This window comes from Sphaeramia orbicularis, unplaced genomic scaffold (assembly GCF_902148855.1).
Source record: "Sphaeramia orbicularis unplaced genomic scaffold, fSphaOr1.1, whole genome shotgun sequence".
Classification (NCBI taxonomy): Eukaryota; Metazoa; Chordata; class Actinopteri; order Kurtiformes; family Apogonidae; genus Sphaeramia; species Sphaeramia orbicularis.
This window is the reverse complement of record NW_021941586.1, coordinates 191,058-212,852: the sequence shown is the minus strand read 5'-3', so window position 1 is coordinate 212,852 and position 21,795 is coordinate 191,058. Positions and strand designations below refer to the sequence as shown.

The window sequence follows — 21,795 nt, the reverse complement described above, 5'->3', positions numbered from 1 at the left end:
GTTCCACACAGGTGGATTCAGCAGTACTTGTAAAGTTCGCTCTTTTCTCCTCTCAGCCAGTACACACAGCACCGGCGTTATTTAATGAATGCGTTAACACGGTAATAACGCGTTAACTTGCCCAGCCCTATTTTTTATCAATTACTAGAAATTTCAGGTGACCCCATTTGAATTCCAGGCGACCCCACGTGGGGTTGCGACCCCAAGGTTGAAAAACACTGATACAAACAATCAATAATCAGACAAACAACAGCCACAAACCAATCAGAGACCGTAATACAAAGTAAACCAGTCTGCATCTGGGACTCAGAGAAACCTACTGTCAAACCCCAGTGCATTATGGGATGGTGATCATGTTACTACAGCTGGATTCACAGTTTTATTTAGTTTGAAACTTTACTATTTTTTCCACCTGTTCAAATAATCGTTTAATCAAATAAAGTCATCAGCAGATTAACGGCTTATATGTATAATCCTCATGTAGAACTGAACTGGTCTGTTAGCTTAAACCACAGATGCACTGGGCGGTGACTCCTGTAGACTGGGCTGGAAATATCCCATGATGCACTTGGTGTTACTGTCGAAAGCTACGGCGACTTCTGTGAAAACTGAATTCATAAATGTTCAATTGACTAGATGAACATAACGAGATGATGTGATATAATGTTGGAACATGAGCCAGAGGCAGAAGACAGAGACCCGTCTGTATGATCAGATGGGATTGAACCGAATGGACTAGAGTTTAGAAAAAAAATACAAAATATATAAAAAATATATATAAATGACAGAAAAATATTAGTATAAATGTATTAAATTAAATCAGTGACACTGTGGTGATTTGAAGTCAATACGGTCTGGAGAAGATACAGGGTCAAAGGTCACCAGGACCAGGAGAGACAGGGTCAAAGGTCACCAGGACCAGAGACAGGGTCAAAGGTCACCAGGACCAGAGACAGGGTCAAAGGTCAGGACAGTTTAGATCCGTAGATGGTTCTGGATGTCGGGGTCTTTAAAGGTTAAATATTTCTCCTGGTTCATTCGTGTGTTATTTCTCTTTTTTCCAGACATTACTACTGTGGCTCCTCCCACCACACCGCTCATCTCCACCCCTCCCATGACCACGTTCGGTGCCACCACCACTGCACCCATCACCGTCCCCGTAACCACGGCAACGATGACCACCACCACCGTCTGTGAGGAAGGACGAGACTGTGGCACCACGACCGACACACCTGAGGACTACGACAGCATGACAGGTACACAACAACACACAACAACACACACACAAACAACACACAACAACACACAGCAACGCATGACCTTTGACCCCTCTGTTTGGTTGTGTTAGACTCCTTCCTCTCTGACCTTTGACCCTTCTGTTTGGTTCTGTTAGACTCCTCCCTCTCTGACCTTTGACCCTTCTGTTTGGTTCTGTTTGACTCCTCCCTCTCTGACCTTTGACCCTTCTGTTTGGTTCTGTCAGACTCACTGTGTGTTGACTCCTCCCTCTCTGACCTTTGACCCCTTCTGTTTGGTTCTGTTAGACTCCTCCCTCTCTGACCTTTGACCCTTCTGTTTGGTTCTGTTTGCCTCCTCCCTCTCTGACCTTTGACCCTTCTGTTTGGTTCTGTTAGACTCCTCCCTCTCTGACCTTTGACCCTTCTGTTTGGTTCTGTTTGACTCCTCCCTCTCTGACCTTTGACCCTTCTGTTTGGTTCTGTTAGACTCCTCCCTCTCTGACCTTTGACCCTTCTGTTTGGTTCTGTTTGACTCCTCCCTCTCTGACCTTTGACCCTTCTGTTTGGTTCTGTCAGACTCACTGTGTGTTGACTCCTCCCTCTCTGACCTTTGACCCCTTCTGTCTCCAGTGGGCGGTACCACACTGATCGACTCCATCATACCAGACGACCTGATCCAAGGTGAGAACGTCGGCCCTGCCTGTTGCCATGGTTACTACTACTCTTTTCGTCTCCTCTTCTGCTGTGTTCATGGTTACACCCCCCCCCCCCCGATCACATGACCTCTGTAAACCTTTGAAAACGTTCCATAGTTCAGCCCTTAACTCAGCTGTGCTTAGACTTCACAGTAGTAGTACTTTATGTATAGTTGCTATGGGAACCCCGTCATCCATATGTAGGCTCCACCCACACCCTTCTGGTCCCATCCATATGCTCCGCCCCTGCGGTGACGTTCTACTTCTGTTTGTCTGTGGTTTTGGAGGGAAGCGTCCTCCTGTTTAGTGGAGGTTTTCCACACACTGAACAGTTTAAACTGAGGCAGCAGCAGCATTTGGAATGTTCATGGCACTACCTGAGGCGCTTTCCTCCTGAAACTAATGAAATATCTGAGAACACCAGGAGATCCACGTTTACAGCCTCAAACTACAATAAATACAAATGAAATATCTGAGAACACCAGGAGATCCACGTTTACAGCCTCAAACTACAATAAATACAAATGAAATATCTGAGAACACCAGGAGATCCACGTTTACAGCCTCAAACTACAATAAATACAACAACTGCAGCGATGTGCAGACGATCCTACAGAAAACTGAAGGAAAACGTGTTTAGGCAAGTTTATTTGTGTTGCACATTTCAGCAACAGGGCAATTGAAGGTGCTTCACACAGGACATTGAACTACAATGACAGGGAAAAAGAAACACATTTAAAACATTATAAAAGAAACATGTAAAAGGTGGTTAAAAACAGCAAGTAAGAAAAGAAGACATAAAATCCAAAAAAATAAAAACACACATTAAATAAGAGTTGCAGTGCAGAGTTTCGAAAGAGAATATAAAATTTAAAAAGTCCAAATCCTTTTAGTCAGCGGCAGCAGTGAACAGGTGAGTCTGGAACCAGAACCCTAGAACCCTAACCCAGTGAACAGGTGAGTCTGGAACCAGAACCCTAGAACCCTAACCCAGTGAACAGGTGAGTCTGGAACCAGAACCCTAGAGCCCTAACCCAGTGAACAGGTGAGTCTGGAACCAGAACCCTAGAACCCCAACCCAGTGAACAGGTGAGTCTGGAACCAGAACCCTAGAGCCCTAACCCAGTGAACAGGTGAGTCTGGAACCAGAACCGTAGAACCCCAACCCAGTGAACAGGTGAGTCTGGAACCAGAACCCTAGAACCCCAACCCAGTGAACAGGTGAGTCTGGAACCTGGACTGAACAGAACTCAGACTCTCAGCAGACCTGATATTTTCTGGTAGTTTGTTCCAGATCTACGGAGCATAGAAACTGAACGCTGATTCTCCATGTTTAGTTCTGACTTTTGGAACACAGAGCAGACCTGCACCAGACCATCTAAGTGGTCTGGATGGTTCAGACTGGACTAGAAGGTCTCTGATGGATTTTGGGCCTAAACCATTCAGTGCTTCATATGCTAGCAAGAGAATTTGAAAGTCTGTTCTCTGAGAGACAGGGAGCCAGTGTAGAGACCTGAGAACTGGTTTAAGCACCTGAAAGATGAGAGCAGGAGATAAGATAAGATAAGATAAGATAAGATAAGATAAGATAAGATAAGATAAGATAAGATAAGATAAGATAAGATAAGATAAGATAAGGGTAAGATAAAGATAAGGATAAGGATAAGATAAGGATAAGAATAAGATAAGGGTAAGATAAGATAAGGGTAAGTATAAGATAAAGATAAGGGTAAGGATCAGATAAAGATAAGAATAAGATAAAGATACTGATAAGAATAAGATAAAGGTAAGACAAGAATAAGATAAGGTAAGGATAAGATAACATAAGGGTAAGATAAGGTAAGGTAAGGATAAGGGTAAGATAAGGTAAAGATAAGACTAATATTAAGATAAGGATAAGATAAGATAATAAGATAAGGATAAGAATAAGATAAGGTAAGGATAAGATAAGTTAAGGGTAAGATAAGGTAAGGATTAGGATAAGATAAGGTAAGGATAATATAAGATTAAGATAAGAATAAGATAAGGTAAGGATGAGACAAGATAAGGTTAAGATAAGGATTAGATATGATAAGGGTAAGGATAAGATAAGGGTAAGATAAGGTAATGATAACTTAAGAAAAGGTAAGGATAAGAAAAGGATATGGTAAGGATAATATAAGATTAAGATAAGGTTAAGATAACATAAGGGTAAGATAAGATAAGGATAAGATCATGTTACCAAATAGGAAAAGGGTTTGACCTGTTGGTAGAAGACCCCCACCCCCCCGTTCTGTTTCCCTTCTGTTCTACCTGTTGCTCTGTTTGGTCACATGACCGCCCACTGGGGCCAGGACAGTGTTTCAGTGTTTGATTGACATGTGTGTGGACCAACCCCTGACTTTGCTGCTGCTGGGTGTGTGTGTGTGTGTGTGTGTGTGTGTGTGTGTGTTTCCTGCAGCGTACGTGTGGTTCGCCTGTAACTTCGACTTCTCCTCGTTCTGCGGTTGGACCAGCGAGGGGGGGCGGGGCGCCGAGTGGCTCATCCAGACCAGCGGGACCCCCACCGTCCACAAAGGCCCCGCCCTCGACCACACAGGTAGGACGGAGCAGGAAATGAACCGGAGGATTTTTACCCAGACTCTGACAGTGAGTCCAGGCCTGTGTTTTATTCAGCTGTTTATTTCTGTTTAACTTTCTCTGATTGAAAAGAAAGCGGACCTGGCACTGACTGGACCTGATCAGAACTTTATGAAAAAATCAGATTTTTGGAAACAAACCAAACCTGTGTTTGTCCTTCCCTAGAACAGTACCAGTGTAGGCCCAGTCTTTCATAGTTCATGTTTCAGACAGTTTCAGTTCAGTTCATTCTGTGTTTACTGACGTCTGAAGGTAAACGTGGCTCACTTCTACAGGCAGGTCCATAACTACTGGGACATCGACACAATTCTAATCTTTTTGGCTCCAAACACCACCACAATGGATATGAAATGAAATATGAAATGAAATGAACAAGAGGTGCTGTGACTGCAGACTTTCAGCTGTAATTTGACAGCCCGTGCGTTTCCATGACAACTGTTCTTCCTGGTTTAATCTGATTACAGGTTGGATCCTATTTCAGATGTCCATGTAAACACCTTATTCCAGTTGAAACAGAAAAGTTCAGATTAAATTTAAACCTGATTAAAGTCAGTGGTTTAATCCTCTTTTAACTGCGCTCTAAATTCTTCCTGGACATGTAAAGCCTTTATTCCGTTTGGACTTTATTCCTTCCATTCTGCACATGCTCAGTGTCTTGTCCTGTGGCGATGACGCACACATTCTGCGCTGGTGGAAGAATCTGCACTGCAGTCTAGTCTTCCCAAAGCGTTCCAGTGGAATATTCTGATGGGATCTACCAGCCTGGAAAACCCTGAAGGAACAGTTCAACACTGGCTTTGGATTCATTCATTTGTCCTGAACTAATGAGTTCCACAAGTGGGACAAACAGTTTGAACTGCAGCCCTAACGTTAGCTTAGTTTAGCCTAGCTTAGCATAATGGCTTCATTCCTCTGCTCAGACGTAGCCAGGCTTTTAGAGGTGATTTGTAGTATTTTAGGAGTGATTTGGGTCAGTTCAGTTCTCCTAATCATTCCTTTAGTCCGCTGGGGTCAATATGATCACAAACTGAGGCTCAGATCATGGTCATGTGACTTACTGCAGGAAGAACATCTGGGAAATAAAAACTAATGCAAAGCTAAAACGCTAAAGCAAAGCTAATTTAGCGCATGCATCCCTTCCAACAAAAAGATTTTCCAACTTCCGTCAACACAACAGTCCACAGATTGTATGAGTGCAGTAAGTCGCAGATCTGAAGAAATAATTAGAGAGAATCGGATTTGACAAAATCTCTGACAAAAGACGACAAATCACCTTTAAAAAACTGGATATGTGTGACCATGGAAATGCAGTGACTATGCTAAGCTAAGCTAACAGAAGGGCTAAGCTAAGCTAACAGAAGGGCTAAGCTAAGCTAACAGAAGGGCTAGGCTGAGCTAACAGAAGGGCTAAGCTAACAGAAGGGCTAAGCTAAGCTAACAGAAGGGCTAAGCTAAGCTAACAGAAGGGCTAAGCTAAGCTAACAGAAGGGCTAAGCTAACAGAAGGGCTGCCAGAACAAGGCAACGTGAGCACTGCAGCACAAACCCTTCTGCTCACTGATCTACCTCATTAATACCTCATAGAAACCTTTATTCAGGTTTAACATTTCCATGTAAACAGAAGAGAAAACACTTTAGTTCCGAATTAATTTCTTCTGGAAAAATAAATTGGATTTAAAAGAACGTCATGTAACTGTACCCATTATTTACATCCAAATCAGGTGGACGGTGTAGGAATTACAACAGTTTGTATGTGTGCCTCCCATTTTTGAAGGGACCAAAAGTCCTGGGACAGTTGGCCGCTCAGCTGTTCCATGGCCAGCCCAGGTGTGTGTGTTATTCCCTCATTATCCCATTTACAAAGAGCAGATAAAAGGTCTAGAGTTCATTTCAAGTGTGCTATTTACATTTGGAATCTGTTCCTCTCAACTCTTAATATGAGATCCAAACAACTGTGACTATCAGTGAAGGACGCCATCATTAGGCTGAAAAATCTGAACAAACCCATCAGAGAGAGCAGAAACATGAGCTGTGGCCAAACCAACTGTTTGGAACATTCTTAAAAAGAAAGAACGCACCGGTGAACTCAGCAACACCAAAAGACCTGGAAGACCACGTCAAACAACTGCGGTGGATGACCGAAGAATTCTGTCCCCGGTGAAGGAAAACTCCTTCACAACAGTTGGTCAGATGAAGAACACCGTCCAGGAGGAAGATGGATGAGTGTCAAAGACAACTATCAACAGAAGAGTGCAGCAGAGGGAATACAGAGGCTTCAGCACAACATGTCCACACTGCTGAGCATCAAACACAGGAAGAGCAGAGAAGAGTTGACCGAACATCTGAAAAAGCCTTTACAGTTCTGGAACAACATCCTATGGACAGAGGAGACAAAGGTCAACTGGTACCAGAGTGATGGGAAGAGAAGAGTATGGAGAAGAAAGGAACTGCCCATGATCCAGAACATTCCAGCTCATCAGTGAAGTATGGTGGTGGTCGTTTCATGGCGTGGGCGTGTATGGCTGCCAATTAGGGTGGTCCAAAAAATTTTTTACAGATTCTCTGGATTCGAACCCTACATTTGGTTCCATATCTGGCCAAATTACTTCGGTCCAAATTTAATGCAAATTCATTAATATTTAGAGGTGTCCCAGACAGGTGCAGATGTCTCCACATACTCTAACAGAACTGTCCAAATGAATAAAGCAGATTAGAAGAATCTGTCATTTTATTCTCCAAATCAAACTGACACTCACATAAAAATGTTCCTTAGAAAGTCCAACAACCACTGTTGGTTTATTGAAATGACCAAAAATGTTCCTGTGTTCTTTGACAACTTGTTGCCAGTACTGTTTGTGATCTGCATTTGTTGTTCGGCTACAGTTGAAGTCTGGAATAAGCTCCGCCCCTCTGTCAGTGACATCACTGACAGCTTTAGTGGAATGCCCAGTTTTCTCCTCCTTCTGAAAGTCTGCATCATCAGCCCAGTCTACTGGAGGAACTGTTCAGAATGTTTGTGGCAGATCCAAAGGTTCAAACAAACGCATGGTGCTGGTGGAGACAAAAGCCCTGATCTGCTTCCCTTCACAATCTGATGGATGAAGGACATCCCAACGCTTTAGAGGAACCAAAGAACCTGCATTTAACATCATGGTGTCCACCATCAGCTGCTTCTGCTCTGGTGTCACACTGGAGTCACAGAATGGACCACAACCAGTTCTACACTCCAGTACCACAGATGTGGGCGGAGTTACTTCATCCACATATTTACTCCAGTACCACAGATGTGGGCGGAGTTACTTCATCCACATATTTACTCCAGTACCACAGATGTGGGCGGAGTTACTTCATCCATATATGTACTCCAGTACCACAGATGTGGGCGGAGTTACTTCATCCATATATTTACTCCAGTACCACAGATGTGGGCGGAGTTACTTCATCCATATATTTACTCCAGTACCACAGATGTGGGCGGAGTTACTTCATCCATATATTTACTCCAGTTCCACAGATGTGGGCGGAGTTACTTCATCCATATATTTACTCCAGTACCACAGATGTGGGCGGAGTTACTTCATCCATATATTTACTCCAGTTCCACAGATGTGGGCGGAGTTACTTCATCCATATATTTCCAGCTGAATCCCTCAGACCTTGGTTCTGATAGTCCTGCTCTTCTCTTACAGCTCAGCTCATCTGTGCTGAAAATGAACAATTAGTCCATTTCCAGGGAACTTCCAGCAACTTGTGCAACCTCTAAAACATCTCCTTTTTCTTCCAAATTTTTTTCCTAAATCATCTTTTGAATGATAAAACCTAATGCAGGGTTCTAATGGAGGTTATCTGAAACTGTATTTTTTACCAGGATTGTTGGACTTCCCACTGCCAGTGGAACTGGTTCTCTTGTATTCATTGATGATGTGACTGCTGACGAAAGCAGCAGGATGAATTCTGAAGTGTTTTGGGCAATATTATCGGCTCATATTCTGCCAAATGCTTCAGAACTCATTGGGTGACGCTTCACAGTGCAGATGGACAATGACCCAAAACATGCTGCGAAAGCAACCAAAGAGTTTTTTAAGGCAAAGAAGTGGATTGTTATGCAAACGCCAAGTCAGTCACCTGACCTGAATCCAACTGACCGTGCATTTCACTTGCTGAAGACAAAACTGAAGGGAAAATGCCCCAAGAACAAACAGGAACTGAAGACAGTAGCAGTAGAGGCCTGGCAGAGCGTCACCAGGGATGAAACCCAGCGTCTGCTGATGTCTGTGCCTTCCAGACTTCAGGCTGGAATTGACTGTGAAGGATTTGTGACAAGAATTAAAAAGTGAAAGTTTGATTTACGATTGTTAATTTGTCCCATTACTTTTGGTCCCTTCAAAAATGGGAGGTACATACAGGGGTTGGACAAAATAATGGAAACACCTTCACCTCAAGATGATAATGCCCCAATCCATACAGCTAGAATTGTTAAAGAATGGCATGAGGAACATTCTAATGAAGTTGAGCATCTCGTATGGCCGGCACAGTCCCCAGACCTCAACATTATTGAGCATTTATGGTCAGTTTTAGAGATTCAAGTAAGACGTCGATTTCCACCGCCATCGTCTCTAAAAGAGTTGGAGGGTATTCTAACTGAAGAATGGCTGAAAATTCCTTTGGAAACAATTCCCAAGTTGTATGAATCAATACCTTGGAGAATTGAGGCTGTAATTGCCGCAAAAGGCGGACCTACACCATATTAAATTAGATTTTGTTGATTTTTTAAGATGTTTCCATTATTTTGTCCAACCCCTGTACACAAACTGTTGTAATTCCTACATCGTTCACCTGATTTGGATGTAAATACTGTCAGATTACAGCTTGAAAGCCTGCAGTTGAAACACATCTTGTTCATTTCATTTCATATCCGTTGTGGTGTTGTTTAGAGCCAAAAAGATTAGAATTGTGTCGATGTCCCAATGGTTATGGACCTGACTGTATGTGGTTCCTTATCCTCTGCTGCCCCCTGCAGGTGGACCGGGGAACTTCATCTACATGCAGCTGAGCGACACCGACATGCCCAGTAAACCTGGAGAGGACGAGTCGGAGGAGGACCGGGTGGCCCGCTTGTCCAGTCTGAAGGTGACGGCGCCGGACTCGGACCTGTGCATGTCCTTCTGGTACCACATGTTTGGAGAACACGCCGGAAAACTGCACATCAAGCAGAGGAAGGAGACGCCGGACAGCGAGCAGATCCTGTGGATGCTGAGCGGACACCAGGGCGGACGATGGAGGGAGGGGCGGGTTCTACTGCCACGGGCCGCCGCCTCCTATCAGGTACCGCACCAATCAGAACCACACAACCTGTAACTGTCAGTCAACCACCAGACCAGAACAATAAGAACAGAACCAACCATAAATAAATAATAATGAATAATTAATACAACTGTCCTTACATGATGAAACTGTTTGCATCTCCAAACTATCCTTTACAACAATGTGAATAACATGAACAATCTCAAATTTTAGATGGTATTGGGCTAAATCTGCGACTGAATTTCGTCCCATCTAATGTGTAAATGTGTGCTGGTATGACAGTGAAAATCCTCGAATCCTTGAAATTTCCTCAGAAAAAGGGAGCGTGAAGTTGGTTCCATAAACAGAACTGGGTAATGGAACCAGTTCTGTTTCAGCAGCTTAGGCACCGTTCTGGAAGCCGCAGGAGCCGGCGTTCGGAGCCCTGAGCCCGGCTTCCTGCAGGGCCTGATGTGGCGATGAGGGAGTTGGAGTTGACATTAAGGAAGTCGTAAATGACATTCGCCAGCTTTAAAGGAAATACAAACAGCAGAAGAGTGCACGTGTATTGATTTATGGGTCGGACCTGAAGGAGAACATTATTCAGAACTAGATCAGAGGTCTGTGGAGGAGCGGCTTGGTCTCCTGGTTCACTGCGGGTTAGAGCAGCTCTAAGCACCACAGGAGGCGGGGCTATGAGGGCGCTAAGCGGGGCTTGGAGGTCAGAGCACGGTTTAGTTCCATGATCCTTCAACAGAAGTGGTTCAGTAAACGGAACTGGATCTGAGATCCGTAAATGGCACTGGTACCAAGATCCTTAAACAGAACTGGTTCTGTAAATAGAACTGAATCCGTAAACTGAACTGGTTACGAGAATGGAACCAGAACAATAAGAACAGAATAAACTACGTACCAGGAATCACAAATACATGATGGTTTTTATTTTAGTGTGAAAAAAGAACATGAACAAATATGAACAACCTGAACTGTGTAAAAATAATTCTGTGTAATTGGACCAATATTCAGTCTGTTCTTAAATGTGTGTGTGTTTGTAGATCCACATTATCTGCACGTTATAATGAACATGTGTAAATGATAAACAAAGGCTGAATACTGGTACAATTATACTGATTTTTTTGTATTAAAACAAACAGAACCGTTCATGGTTCATGTGTAGGTTCTTCTGCTGTTTGGTCTGAACCACATATGGATCCAATGGATGTGAATGTGGAACCTGAACTGAACTGACTCTGACGTCCAGGTTCTGTTATGGATCTGATGGCAGGTTTAATGTTTAAATGGAACACAATTATTAACCTTTACACACACGACTAAAACACTCAGTGTGTCATCTATGGAAGTAAATCTGTCTCATCAGATTTGGAATTATAAAAGCAACTGAATTTCTAGCACTGAATTTGTTTGCACTGAAATTAAGTATCTGAATTTTTTCTCTCAATTTAATTATGTTTATAAATTTAGAATAAAAAAAATTCAGATGCAAAAAATTCAGACGCAAAAAATTCAGATCACGCATCTGGGACACCAAGGATAAGCAATTGTAAAAAAAAGAAAAAAAAGAAAAAAAAAAAAAAAAGGATAAGCATTCGATTCAATCGCAAGTCAAACTGATGGCCAGCCAATCGAGTTACGTTAGGTGTCATGTGACACCGATGCAGGAAGACGATCAGTGCCGATGTGTGATCTGAATTTTTAGCATCTGAACTTTTTTAATCTGAATTTTTTTGCATCTGAATTTTTTTAATTCTAAATTTATGAACGTAGTTGAATTCAAAGACAAAAGAATTCAGATACTTAATTTCAGTGCGAAAAATTCAGTACTAGAAATTCAATGGCTTTAATAATAATTCTAAATCTGATGAGACAGATTTACTTCAATAGTCACATTTATGACACATGTTCTGTGAACTCTGTGAAAACATGTAGTTTTACAGTTTTACCCACAAACAAACACCTGAGGAACAGTTCAGTCCACACGACTGAACAAACACTAACACACAACACTGGGTGTGTGTGTGTGTGTATATGTGTGTAATATGTGTGTGTGTCTGTTACAGGTGGTCGTGGAGGGCGTGGCCGACAGACGCAGTAGTGGACACATCGCCGTGGATACGATTCAGATCCTGGACGGACTGAACCCTGCAGACTGTAAAGGTGTGTGTGTGTGTGTTTTCCTGCTGCCCTTCAATTTTCATTTTAATATTAAATGAAAAACAGAAAACAACTCGTATCCTGTTATTTGTAAAAAAAAAAAAAAAAAAAAGAAAGAAAAAACAAAAAACAGAAGGGTGGAATTGAAAAAAACTTTTTTATTCCCATTTAGTTTCATTTACTGTTTTTCAAATGAAAAACAGAATATGAGTTGTTTTCCATTTTTTGTTTATTAATATGAAAATGAAAATCGAATTGGCGGTGGCGTCCACGGACCCTTTAGTTCCAGTGGTTTGAACTTTGACCCCCCCCCCCCACTTCCACTCAGTCTAACGGAGGCTGTTTTTGTTTTGGTCCAGATCCAGAAGCTCCTTCGACTCCGCCCACAGAGATCCTGATCCTGCGTACGTACACCGACTCACATGTTCACGTGTCCAACAAGAGTTTTACACACAACCAGATTCAAAATGGAGTGTTTTCAGAATAAATCTAATGTCTTTAACTGAACCACAGTTATTACAGTTATTATAATTAGTTATTAACCACAGAACTACAATTATTATTAGAATCAGATCATCAGAGACACATTCACCTCTTATACAGACTGATGATCCCCTGGTCATCAGTGTATAGAGGGTCTGCACATCCCCCCCAGGCCACGCCCCTCTCAGTCAGACTGACTGTCTTAAACCAACCTGCTCAACACGACGGAGTATAGCAGTAAACACAGCCAGAGCAAAGGAGCATGGGAAATCTGAAATTAAATGAAGGACAGTTGGACTGGACATGGATCTGTACGAGCTACCAAAGAACAAGTGGTCCAGAACTAGGACCAGAACCAGCTGATCCAAAGGCTCCAAAACTAGGGCCCAGAACCAGCTGATCCAAAGGCTCCAAAACTAGGGCCCAGAACCAGCTGATCTAAAGGCTCCAAAACTAGGGCCCAGAACCAGCTGATCCAAAGGCTCCAAAACTAGGGCCCAGAACCAGCTGATCCAAAGGCTCCAAAACTAGGGCCCAGAACCAGCTGATCCAAAGGTCATTTCCAGTGGATCGTGGACTGACCCCAGTGAATATATGCATGATCTACTGAGACTGAGCAGATTTACTGAGTCTAGTTCAGATCCAGTCCTTTATCCAACACAGATACTACTGCTGTGGACCAGCAGGGCACCACTGCATTCTGGGAAATTAGCAGATTTACACCACCTGGTTTAAATGAACACATTATTCTGGTAATATTATGGCTTTATTGTCGGAATATGACGACTGTAATCTCATGAAACTACGACATTATTTTTGTTAAATTATGAGTTTTTTTTATAAGTACGACTTTATTCTCAGAACATTGTGATTCTTTTTGTGTTCAACTTTATTCTCATTAAATTACATGTTTTATCTCCATATTTTCTGACTTTCTTCTGGTAGTGCCCAGTGTTTTTCTTTTCTTCTGTGGTCCTAATACTCCGTCGTAGCTTTATTCTCCAGTTCCTCCGTATTTGTAAAACTAGGTTGGCCTCAGTTTCAGTTCGTTTACTAATCATGTAGGAGCACAAGGTTCACAATCACAAAATGAGACAAAAACCAGGAAAGATCTGATCATGAAACCAAGAGCTGCACTAAGAAGGACCGTTAGCCAAAACAATAGGTCATTTCAGGTCTGATTGGACCCAAAAATACAGCATCAGTGAATGTTAGCTGACCCCAAACAGGATCCACAGATCTAGGTTTGGTTTCCTGGATTTGTGGATCCATCTCCTTCTCTTTTCTTTGTCTTTGGGTGTCTGTAAAACGATAGCTCCCACTGCTTTAAGAACCTGAAAATACAACCAGTCTCACAACAGCTCTGCCCCATTTTTATTCAATATTGTTCTTCAGTTTAGACAGGACTGAAGCCAACGCTGTCACTCATCTGCCTCTTTCTGACACTCAGTGGGCGGAACCGTGGTGATGTCACATGCAGACCCTCTATTGCCTATAATCGGTCTTTGATTGCGTTGCTGACTTCCTGTTGTGTCTCCTGCAGCCATGGACTCCCTGTCCCAGGAGACCAGTGAACTGGGTAGTCCGGTCCTGAAGACCCTGGACCCCATCCTCATCACCATCATTGCCATGTCGGCGCTGGGCGTGTTCCTGGGCGCCATCTGCGGCGTGGTCCTGTACTGCGCCTGTTCTCAGGGCAGCATCACCGACAGGAACTTATCGGCGCTGGAGAACTATAACTTTGAGCTGGTGGACGGCGTCAAGCTAAAGAAAGACAAGATGAACGGACAGACGAACTATTCAGAGGCGTGAAAAAAAGGTGAACGGATGGGGGGCAGAGCCCGGAGAAACGCTCCCAAATGAACACATGACGCAGCCAATCAGACGGGAGGAACCACAGGGGCTGAAGCCACCAATGGGACGGCAGGGTGGGCGGGGACACGAGCCCATGTCATTATTTTCTCAGGAGCGGCGGTGGAAGGGACTGACCTGCAGGGGGCACTGTGTATAAAGAACCTGTACAGCAAAAAAAAAAAAAAGAAGAAGAAAACTAAGGATTCTATTTGTTTTTCGGCGTGCTTTGTTGATTTCACGTAATCACATGCTGGTGTTGAGACCAATTCCGATGAAAGTATCGTCGGTGTACTTTTAAAGGACGATAAGGTCGGATTTTTCAGTTTGTTTTTTCTTGTCTTTTTCTCGCCGACGTTGTTTCACAGGAAGAGCAGAGTATGTGAAATGTGCACTTCAGTTCTGGGCTCATTATCCGGCCACGCCCCCGCGAGCAGGAGAACATTAACACCATAAACATGTGCATCGTCTGCATATGAGCGGTGTGGCTGTCGGTGTGTGTGTCTGTGTGTGTGTGTGTGTGTGTGTGTGTGTGTGTGTGTGTGCACGCGTTATGGAAGTAAATCTGTGTCATCAGATTTTGAATTATAAAAGCCATTCAATTTCTAGCACTGAATTTTTTTGCACTGAAATTAAGTATCTGAATTTTTGCATCTGAATTTTTTGGCTCTGAATTCTGAATGGTCATAAATTTTGAATTTAAAAAAAATTCAGATGGAAAGAATTCAGAAGCAAAAAATTCAGATGCAAAAAAATTCAGATACTTAATTTCAGAGCAAAAAAAATCAGTGCTAGAAATTCAATGGCTTTTATAATTCAAAATCTGATGACAGATTTCCTTCCATAGTGTGTTACACTCGTGTGTGTGTGTGTGTGTGTGTGTGTGTGTGTGTGTGTTTCGGTGGGTGTGTCTGTGTGTTTGAGTGGCGGTTTGGTCCCGTCCACTTGTGTCTAGTTCCGACAGTGCCTTTAGTTTGTTCCTCTGGTTTTTTCGTTGCCTTGTTTTCTGCTGGTTGTTGTTTTCATCAGCTGGTGTTCCATTCAGGGATTCTACACAAAAAAATGCAGAAATAGTCCAGAAAACTGACCTTTATTCAGCTGAATTTATATTGAATTGAATTATAGGATGGTCGTCTTTTGTTGTTTGTCTGTGAATCTGCTTCTGTGGTTGAAAGTTGTTCTGACACTGACTTAAAGCTTCTTTTCTACACAGTCCCTTTGGTGACAGGAGGAAGAAAATATTAATGCGTGGCAACAAGATAAGGAACGATAAATGATAAATGTGCACAAATCTGTGACATCTGGAACTTTCTTAATCCTGTTACTGTCACTTTTCCATCGCCGTTACTTCCACAACTTTCATGGTCGTGCAGAAACCACAGTATCTGATTGGTCCATGTGAAGCACTTTTCCACCAATAGAAACACAGTGATATGTTTTCTTTTGTCTAAGCACTTCCTGTTTGCCAGAAACTCCCTTTCCCGTCTCTTCCTGCACCGATCGTCACACCAAACCGAATGACACTATCGCCTAAAACTAGTGTTTGTCCTGTGTGTCATGAGTTTGGTTTTCCTCGTCCTTTTAACACCGTCCCAGTCTTAGTCGGACTTCTGTCCTTCACACACTCCTTCAAACAGAGGTTCAGTGAACCGGTGCCAAAGGCCAGCCCTGCACATGCACCTGGAACAGGTCTGACTGACTGCCGCCAATGCCAACCAGGCTCCTGCTTCGGTCATACAAGGGCTGCCCTTTGGCACCGCTTCTGTTCATAGTTTTTATGGACAAATTTCTAGGTGCAGCCAGGGCCAGAGGGGTCCGGTTTGGGCCCGGAGGGGGTCCGTTTGGGCCGGAAGGGGGTCCGGTTTGGGGACCACAGATTTCGTCTCTGCTTATTTGCAGATGACGTTGTCCTGTTGACCTCATCGAACCTGGACCTCTTCGGCGTGCCCTGGGCGGTTTGCAAGCCGAGTGTGAAGCGAGCGGTGATGAGGATCAGCAACGTCCAATCGGAGGCCAATGTTCTGGACCAGAAAAAAGGTGGTCTGCCCTCTATCCGGGTCGGTGGAGAGTCGTTGCCACCAAGTTGGAGGAGTTCCAGTATGTGGGTCTGGTGTCACAGTGAGGGAAGGATGGAGGTTCAGATTGACAGGTGGGTGGGTGAGGTCAGATTACAGGGTGGATGGGTGTGGAGGTCGAGTGACAGGTGGTGGGTGGAGGTTTGACAGTTGATGGGTGAGGTTCAGATTGACCATGGATGGTGGAGGTCAGATTGACAGTGGATGGTTGGAGGTTCAGATTGACAGGTGGATGGGTGGAGGTTCAGATTGACAGGTGGGTGGGTCCAGTGTCTGCAGTCATGCAGTGCTGGTATGGGTCTGTTGTGGTTCAGAAGGAGCTGAGCCCAAAGGAGAAGCTCTGCATTTACCCTCAGTCTACGTTCAGACCCTCACCTGTGGTCCTGAGCTTTGGGTCAGGACCCAAAGGACCAGATCCAGGATACAAGCGACCGTACAGGGAGGAGCTCAGAGTAGAGCCGCTGCTCCTCCACATCTAGAGGAACCAGCTGAGGTGGATCAGACAGATGGTTCAGATCCTCCTGGACTCCTCCCTGGGGAGGTGTTCTGGGCATGTCCCACCAGGAGGAGACCTGGGGGAAGACCTAGGACATGCTGGAGAGACTATGTCTGTGGACGGGACTGGGAACGCCTTGGGGTCCCCCCAGAAGAGCTGGAGGAGGAGTCTGAGGAGAGGGAGGAGTCTGGGCACCCCTGCTTAGACTGTTACCCCTGCGACCTGGCCCCAGATTAGAGGAAGAGGATGGATGGATGGATGGATGGATGGTTCAGTGAAGCTCCTCTTTCTGCTTTAAGATAAGAATCTCTCGGCCATGTATTTTTTTCCTCACGTCACCAAAGGTTCTCTGTAGTTTCTCTTTTGGCTTCATCATAAAAAATCCATGCTAACTTTTCAGAGTGTTGTCATGTCCGTGGTCTGATGCCCCTTAATCCTGGGCTGGTGTTGGTGTTAAACCAGGTGTTGGGCTCACAGTGTTAAGTGTCAGTGTGCATTGGAGCTGAACCAGTTTTTGGAGAAGCATTGGAATGTTCTCTGTAGGCTCCAGAGCTTTAAGCTGTTTCTTCATGGAATGTACAGTAGTTTGAACATTTTCCAGGTGAAAATATACAGTTCATTCAGCTGTGGTTGGAAATGTGGGAAGCAGCACAGCTAGCATGACGCTATCTACTGTTAGCATGCTAGCATACCAGCGTGGTGTTAGCATGAGTGTGTGTTGTGTGTCAGTGCTTCTGCTCACTGATCCTTCAACATGAACCCACACTAAGCATGTGGACGTAGTGTGAACAGGTGTAGGGTCCCTGAATGCATCACCACTTCCATGACACATCCCACATATTGTATATAGTTTGAAAATATTTGAGCGTTTTTCGATAGAAGATGACAGCGGTGCCGCAGTATCCTTTCTGTGTCTGAATCCCAGATCCACATTCACATTTACAGATGGTTTGGATCTGGTCCGGCTTCAGCTGGTTTTGGTGTTATCTGGTCCATACGGTGGGAATTTGTCCCGTTTGTTTTTTTGTGTTTGTGTTTTTGGAAAACGAGGGTTTTTAGAAAAGGATGAAAATGTGTGGAGATTCTGAACTGACACAGAACTGCCTCATGAGAGCGACGTTTACGTACAGGGTCAAAACCGACGGTATCGCATCAGATACCGACGAAGAATCGAAGAATGGTGCTGACGGAGGACGGTTCTGCTGCAGTTCCACCTTTAACCTGAAGGGGAGCGTCACACAGAGAACACATCCAGTATTCAGTCCCTCCCACATTGTCCCTCTGCAACAAATTACAGAAGATAATGTTCGAAGAAATAATAGAGATGAATGAGTTCAGAAAGATGAGAGAGAAAACTTCATGTGGAAACTGACTCCAAAACTCTGGGTCTGAAAGGTGTCGTATGTAGGACTGTGGCCCAGACTGGTCCTGCAGTCACATTCAAATACTGTAGAGGTGGGATCCTCTGACCCCCACCCCACCCCAGCCCCCCCCAGACTAGGGGTGGACAGATCCAGCATGAGCATCTACTACTAGTGTTTCCACTAATCCACCACAGCAGAAATTTAATACAAAAAACCATCAGCAGACTGATTCTACATCAGTCTGATATAGAACAGAACAGACAAACGTCCTGAACGCTCAAATGAAAGTTTACACAGATTCAGGAGAAAGAGAACAGAGAAATGAGCCTGAAGTTTACCTTTAAAGTGAAGTACAAGTGGCATGGATCGCTACTGTACCCCCCCCCCCTTTCTGATTCCACACCTCCACATGCAGAGGTCACTTCCACAGAAAACACTGAACTACAAGGAGCTACCATGGACAGAGACCAGTCCTACAGCAGGACCAGGTCTGTTCACCAGGAACAGGAGAAGAGACCACCGGTCTGGGACCGGGTGCAGACGGTGGTCCTGGCTCTCAGTGGTTCTTATGGTGGTCAGTCTAAGGCAGAGCCAGCGTCGGTCTTCTAATTCTTCTTCTCTTTCACTCGTCTGTTTCTAATTCTTCTCTTTCAGTCGTCTGTTTCTCATTCTCCTCTTTCAGTCTGTTTCTCATTCTTCTCCTCCAGATCCTTGTTACTTTCTCTCTTTGTCTCTTTGTCGTCGTTGGAATAATCCCTTTAGTCCTTTTGGGTTTCTTCAGGTCACACATTTGTGCTCATAAATGTTCAGCTGCAGCTCAGTGGAACTGCCAACCTGGATGAACTAAGGTACTGACTCTGTGATTGGCAGACAGGTGATGGGCGGAGCCTCAGACCAAAACACACAATGACATCATAATCATCATTAGGGGGCTGACACTGAGCTTTTCAAATGTGAATATTCTGTCTGGAATACTACTGTCAGTGGGATCAGGATTAAAATGAACAGGGTTCCTTCATGTCTGTGACAGTTTTAGAATGACTGAGAACAGAATTCACACAGACTGCACCTTTAACCCTCTACAGACTGCACCTTTAACCCTCTACAGACTGCACCTTTAATGGATTCCATGTGTTTTTGGTTGGAGGACAGACGGTCAGCATCCGTACGCAGACATCTGTCACACTTTTAGCTCTTGTTTCTGGAATATTCTACATGTATTTGTCTGATATTTGAACTCAAACCCTGGATTTGTGTTTGTTTCCGATTATTGAAGCGACTTTATGAAGAACTGAGCCGACGTTTCCTGCAGCGTCACCGCGCTCCGACTGTTGAGAGAAAAAAACCACAGAATCCAACCTGCTAATGTTTACAGCCAAATGACCTCAGACTATTATGGGATGGAAGGAGCCGCTGACCACAACCAACCCTGATGTGTGTGTGTGTGTGTTCTGTAGACATATGAAAGGATGCTGCAGCGCTAACACCTGAACAATGTTGCACTGATATATTTAAAGAAACCTGTGTTTATGATTTAAGGCAGAAGTGACGGTGAGGACAGTGTTACTGTTGAGTCTTTTTCACGCGCTTTCAGATGATGTGGTATAATTCTGAAATGTACAATTTTACACAGATGTTTTTCATTATTGAAAAGCTAATACGCGTCTCTTTGAAACGATTTCCTTTTAGTCTTTATTATTATTATTCTATCGCCTTGTGTTTTTTGTACCGTCACTGATGTACGTGCCATTTGTTTTCTGTTTTTATTTGTATGGAGAAAAAAAAAACAGTTTTATTTTCAGTACTGCTTCTGTAATTTTGCTGTCTCAGATCAAAAAAGAAAAAAAAACAAAAACAACAAAAAAAAGGGGAAGTAGATGAGGAAGTTTAAAAAAATAAAATGTTAAAGCAGTGAGGCCTTAAGTGACTACAGTATTGTTTGTACTTGGACTTGGAGCCCAGACTCATGCGTCTCTGTTTGTCTCAGACTCTGATCATTGACTATTACATTCCAAAGAATTGGATCGAATAAATGTTTGAATTAAAAGCTGCTCGGCTCATTCTTCTCCTCATCAGCGCTGGAAGAACAGGTACAGAAGTAAATCTGTCTCATCAGATTCTGAATTATAAAAGCTATTGAATTTCTAGCACTGAATATTTTGCACTGAAATGAAGTATCTGAATTTTTTGTCTCTGAATTCAATTATGTTCATAAATTTAGAATTAAAAACATTTAGTCACAAAAAATTCAAAAGCAAAAAAATTCAGATGCAAAACATTCAGATCACACATCGGCGCTGAGCGTCTTCCTGCATCAGTGTCACATGACCAACCTAATGTAACTGGATTGGCTGTCGGCTGGACTTCAGACAGAACCATTGCGTATCCTGGGTGTCCCGGATGTGTGATCGGGATTTTTTACATCTGAATGTTTTGCTTTTGAATGCGCTAAAATTCAATGGCTTTTCTAATTCCAAATCTGATGACAGATGTTGTTCCATAAACAGCTCACACATCTGTATTTAACTGTTCAACTCACAGGTGTCCAACATGTGGTCCTGGTCCTGGTTTGGACCTGTTTATCCAGAACCTTCCACAGGTGCGTGGGGGTCCTGGGGTCTGGACAGCCTTCCTCTGTCTGGTACTGGAGGGTTCTGGTGGGTTCTGGAGGGTTCTGGTAGGTTCTGGTGGGTTCGGACCACTACAGACCAGGAACACCAACCACACCTGCAGCTGGAGACGCTCTGACAACAACACTATCATTTCTCCTCCATTAAATGAACATGTGACAAACGACTGAAAGCTGTAGACCACAGGTGTCAGAGTCACTTTAGTTCAGGTTCTACATTCAGTCCAAAATGATCAGAACTGGACCGGACCAGTCCAATAAGAACAGGAAAAAAACAGGAAAATGACCTGATGAAAGTGTTTCCATCTTTAAACTCTCCTTTAATTAAATGTGGAGAACATAAAGGACCTGACAGTTCTGCAGAAAACCCAGTGCAGTTTGAACAGTCTTGTGTTTGTGCTTTTCATTCTACCGTACAGATCCCAGTGGATCTCCAAACACACAAATACACAACATTTAAGAACAGACAGAATATTTCCGTTATGCAGACGTGTCTCAGGACAGTTCAGGTTGTTCAGATTTGTTCAGGTTGTTCACATTCTTTGTCAAAGGAAAATGTCATTTCACTTTTTCACACCAAAACAAAGAGGAAACATTTGGAGTTGTCATTCTGTCTAGATTCTTCTGATGGTGTTTGACTGGTCTGACCCACTTCAGACCAAACTAGGACTTCATATGGACCCCAAACTACAGTTATTGATGTGGGCCGGACCAGACCCTTTGGGGGGCCGGTTTTGGCCCCTGGGCCGTATGTTGGACACCCCTGCTTTAGACACATGTAGTTGTGTAGAAATAGAAAGCAGCATAAACTAGAAGTGGTCCCAGTCCAGGTTGGTCACATGTGTTTGAATCGAATAGTTTAGTAGAAGTCCATCTGTTCAGTCCGCCTCA

At 43.7% G+C, this 21,795-nt stretch overlaps 1 protein-coding gene across 1 annotated transcript in view; it reads left to right on the top strand.

Moving 5' to 3' along the window:
• The window catches only part of LOC115416284 (neuropilin-1a-like), a 20,509-nt gene extending 5,930 nt beyond the window's left edge, over window positions 1-14,579 (top strand). The window contains exons 3-9 of the mRNA XM_030130037.1: window positions 1,065-1,256; window positions 1,869-1,919; window positions 4,374-4,511; window positions 9,572-9,876; window positions 11,913-12,009; window positions 12,366-12,410; window positions 14,033-14,579. Coding sequence (XP_029985897.1) covers window positions 1,065-1,256; window positions 1,869-1,919; window positions 4,374-4,511; window positions 9,572-9,876; window positions 11,913-12,009; window positions 12,366-12,410; window positions 14,033-14,301 — 1,097 coding nt within the window. The 3' untranslated portion in view covers window positions 14,302-14,579. The remainder of the gene's footprint in view (window positions 1-1,064; window positions 1,257-1,868; window positions 1,920-4,373; window positions 4,512-9,571; window positions 9,877-11,912; window positions 12,010-12,365; window positions 12,411-14,032) is intronic.
• The last annotated feature ends 7,216 nt before the right edge of the window (window positions 14,580-21,795 follow it).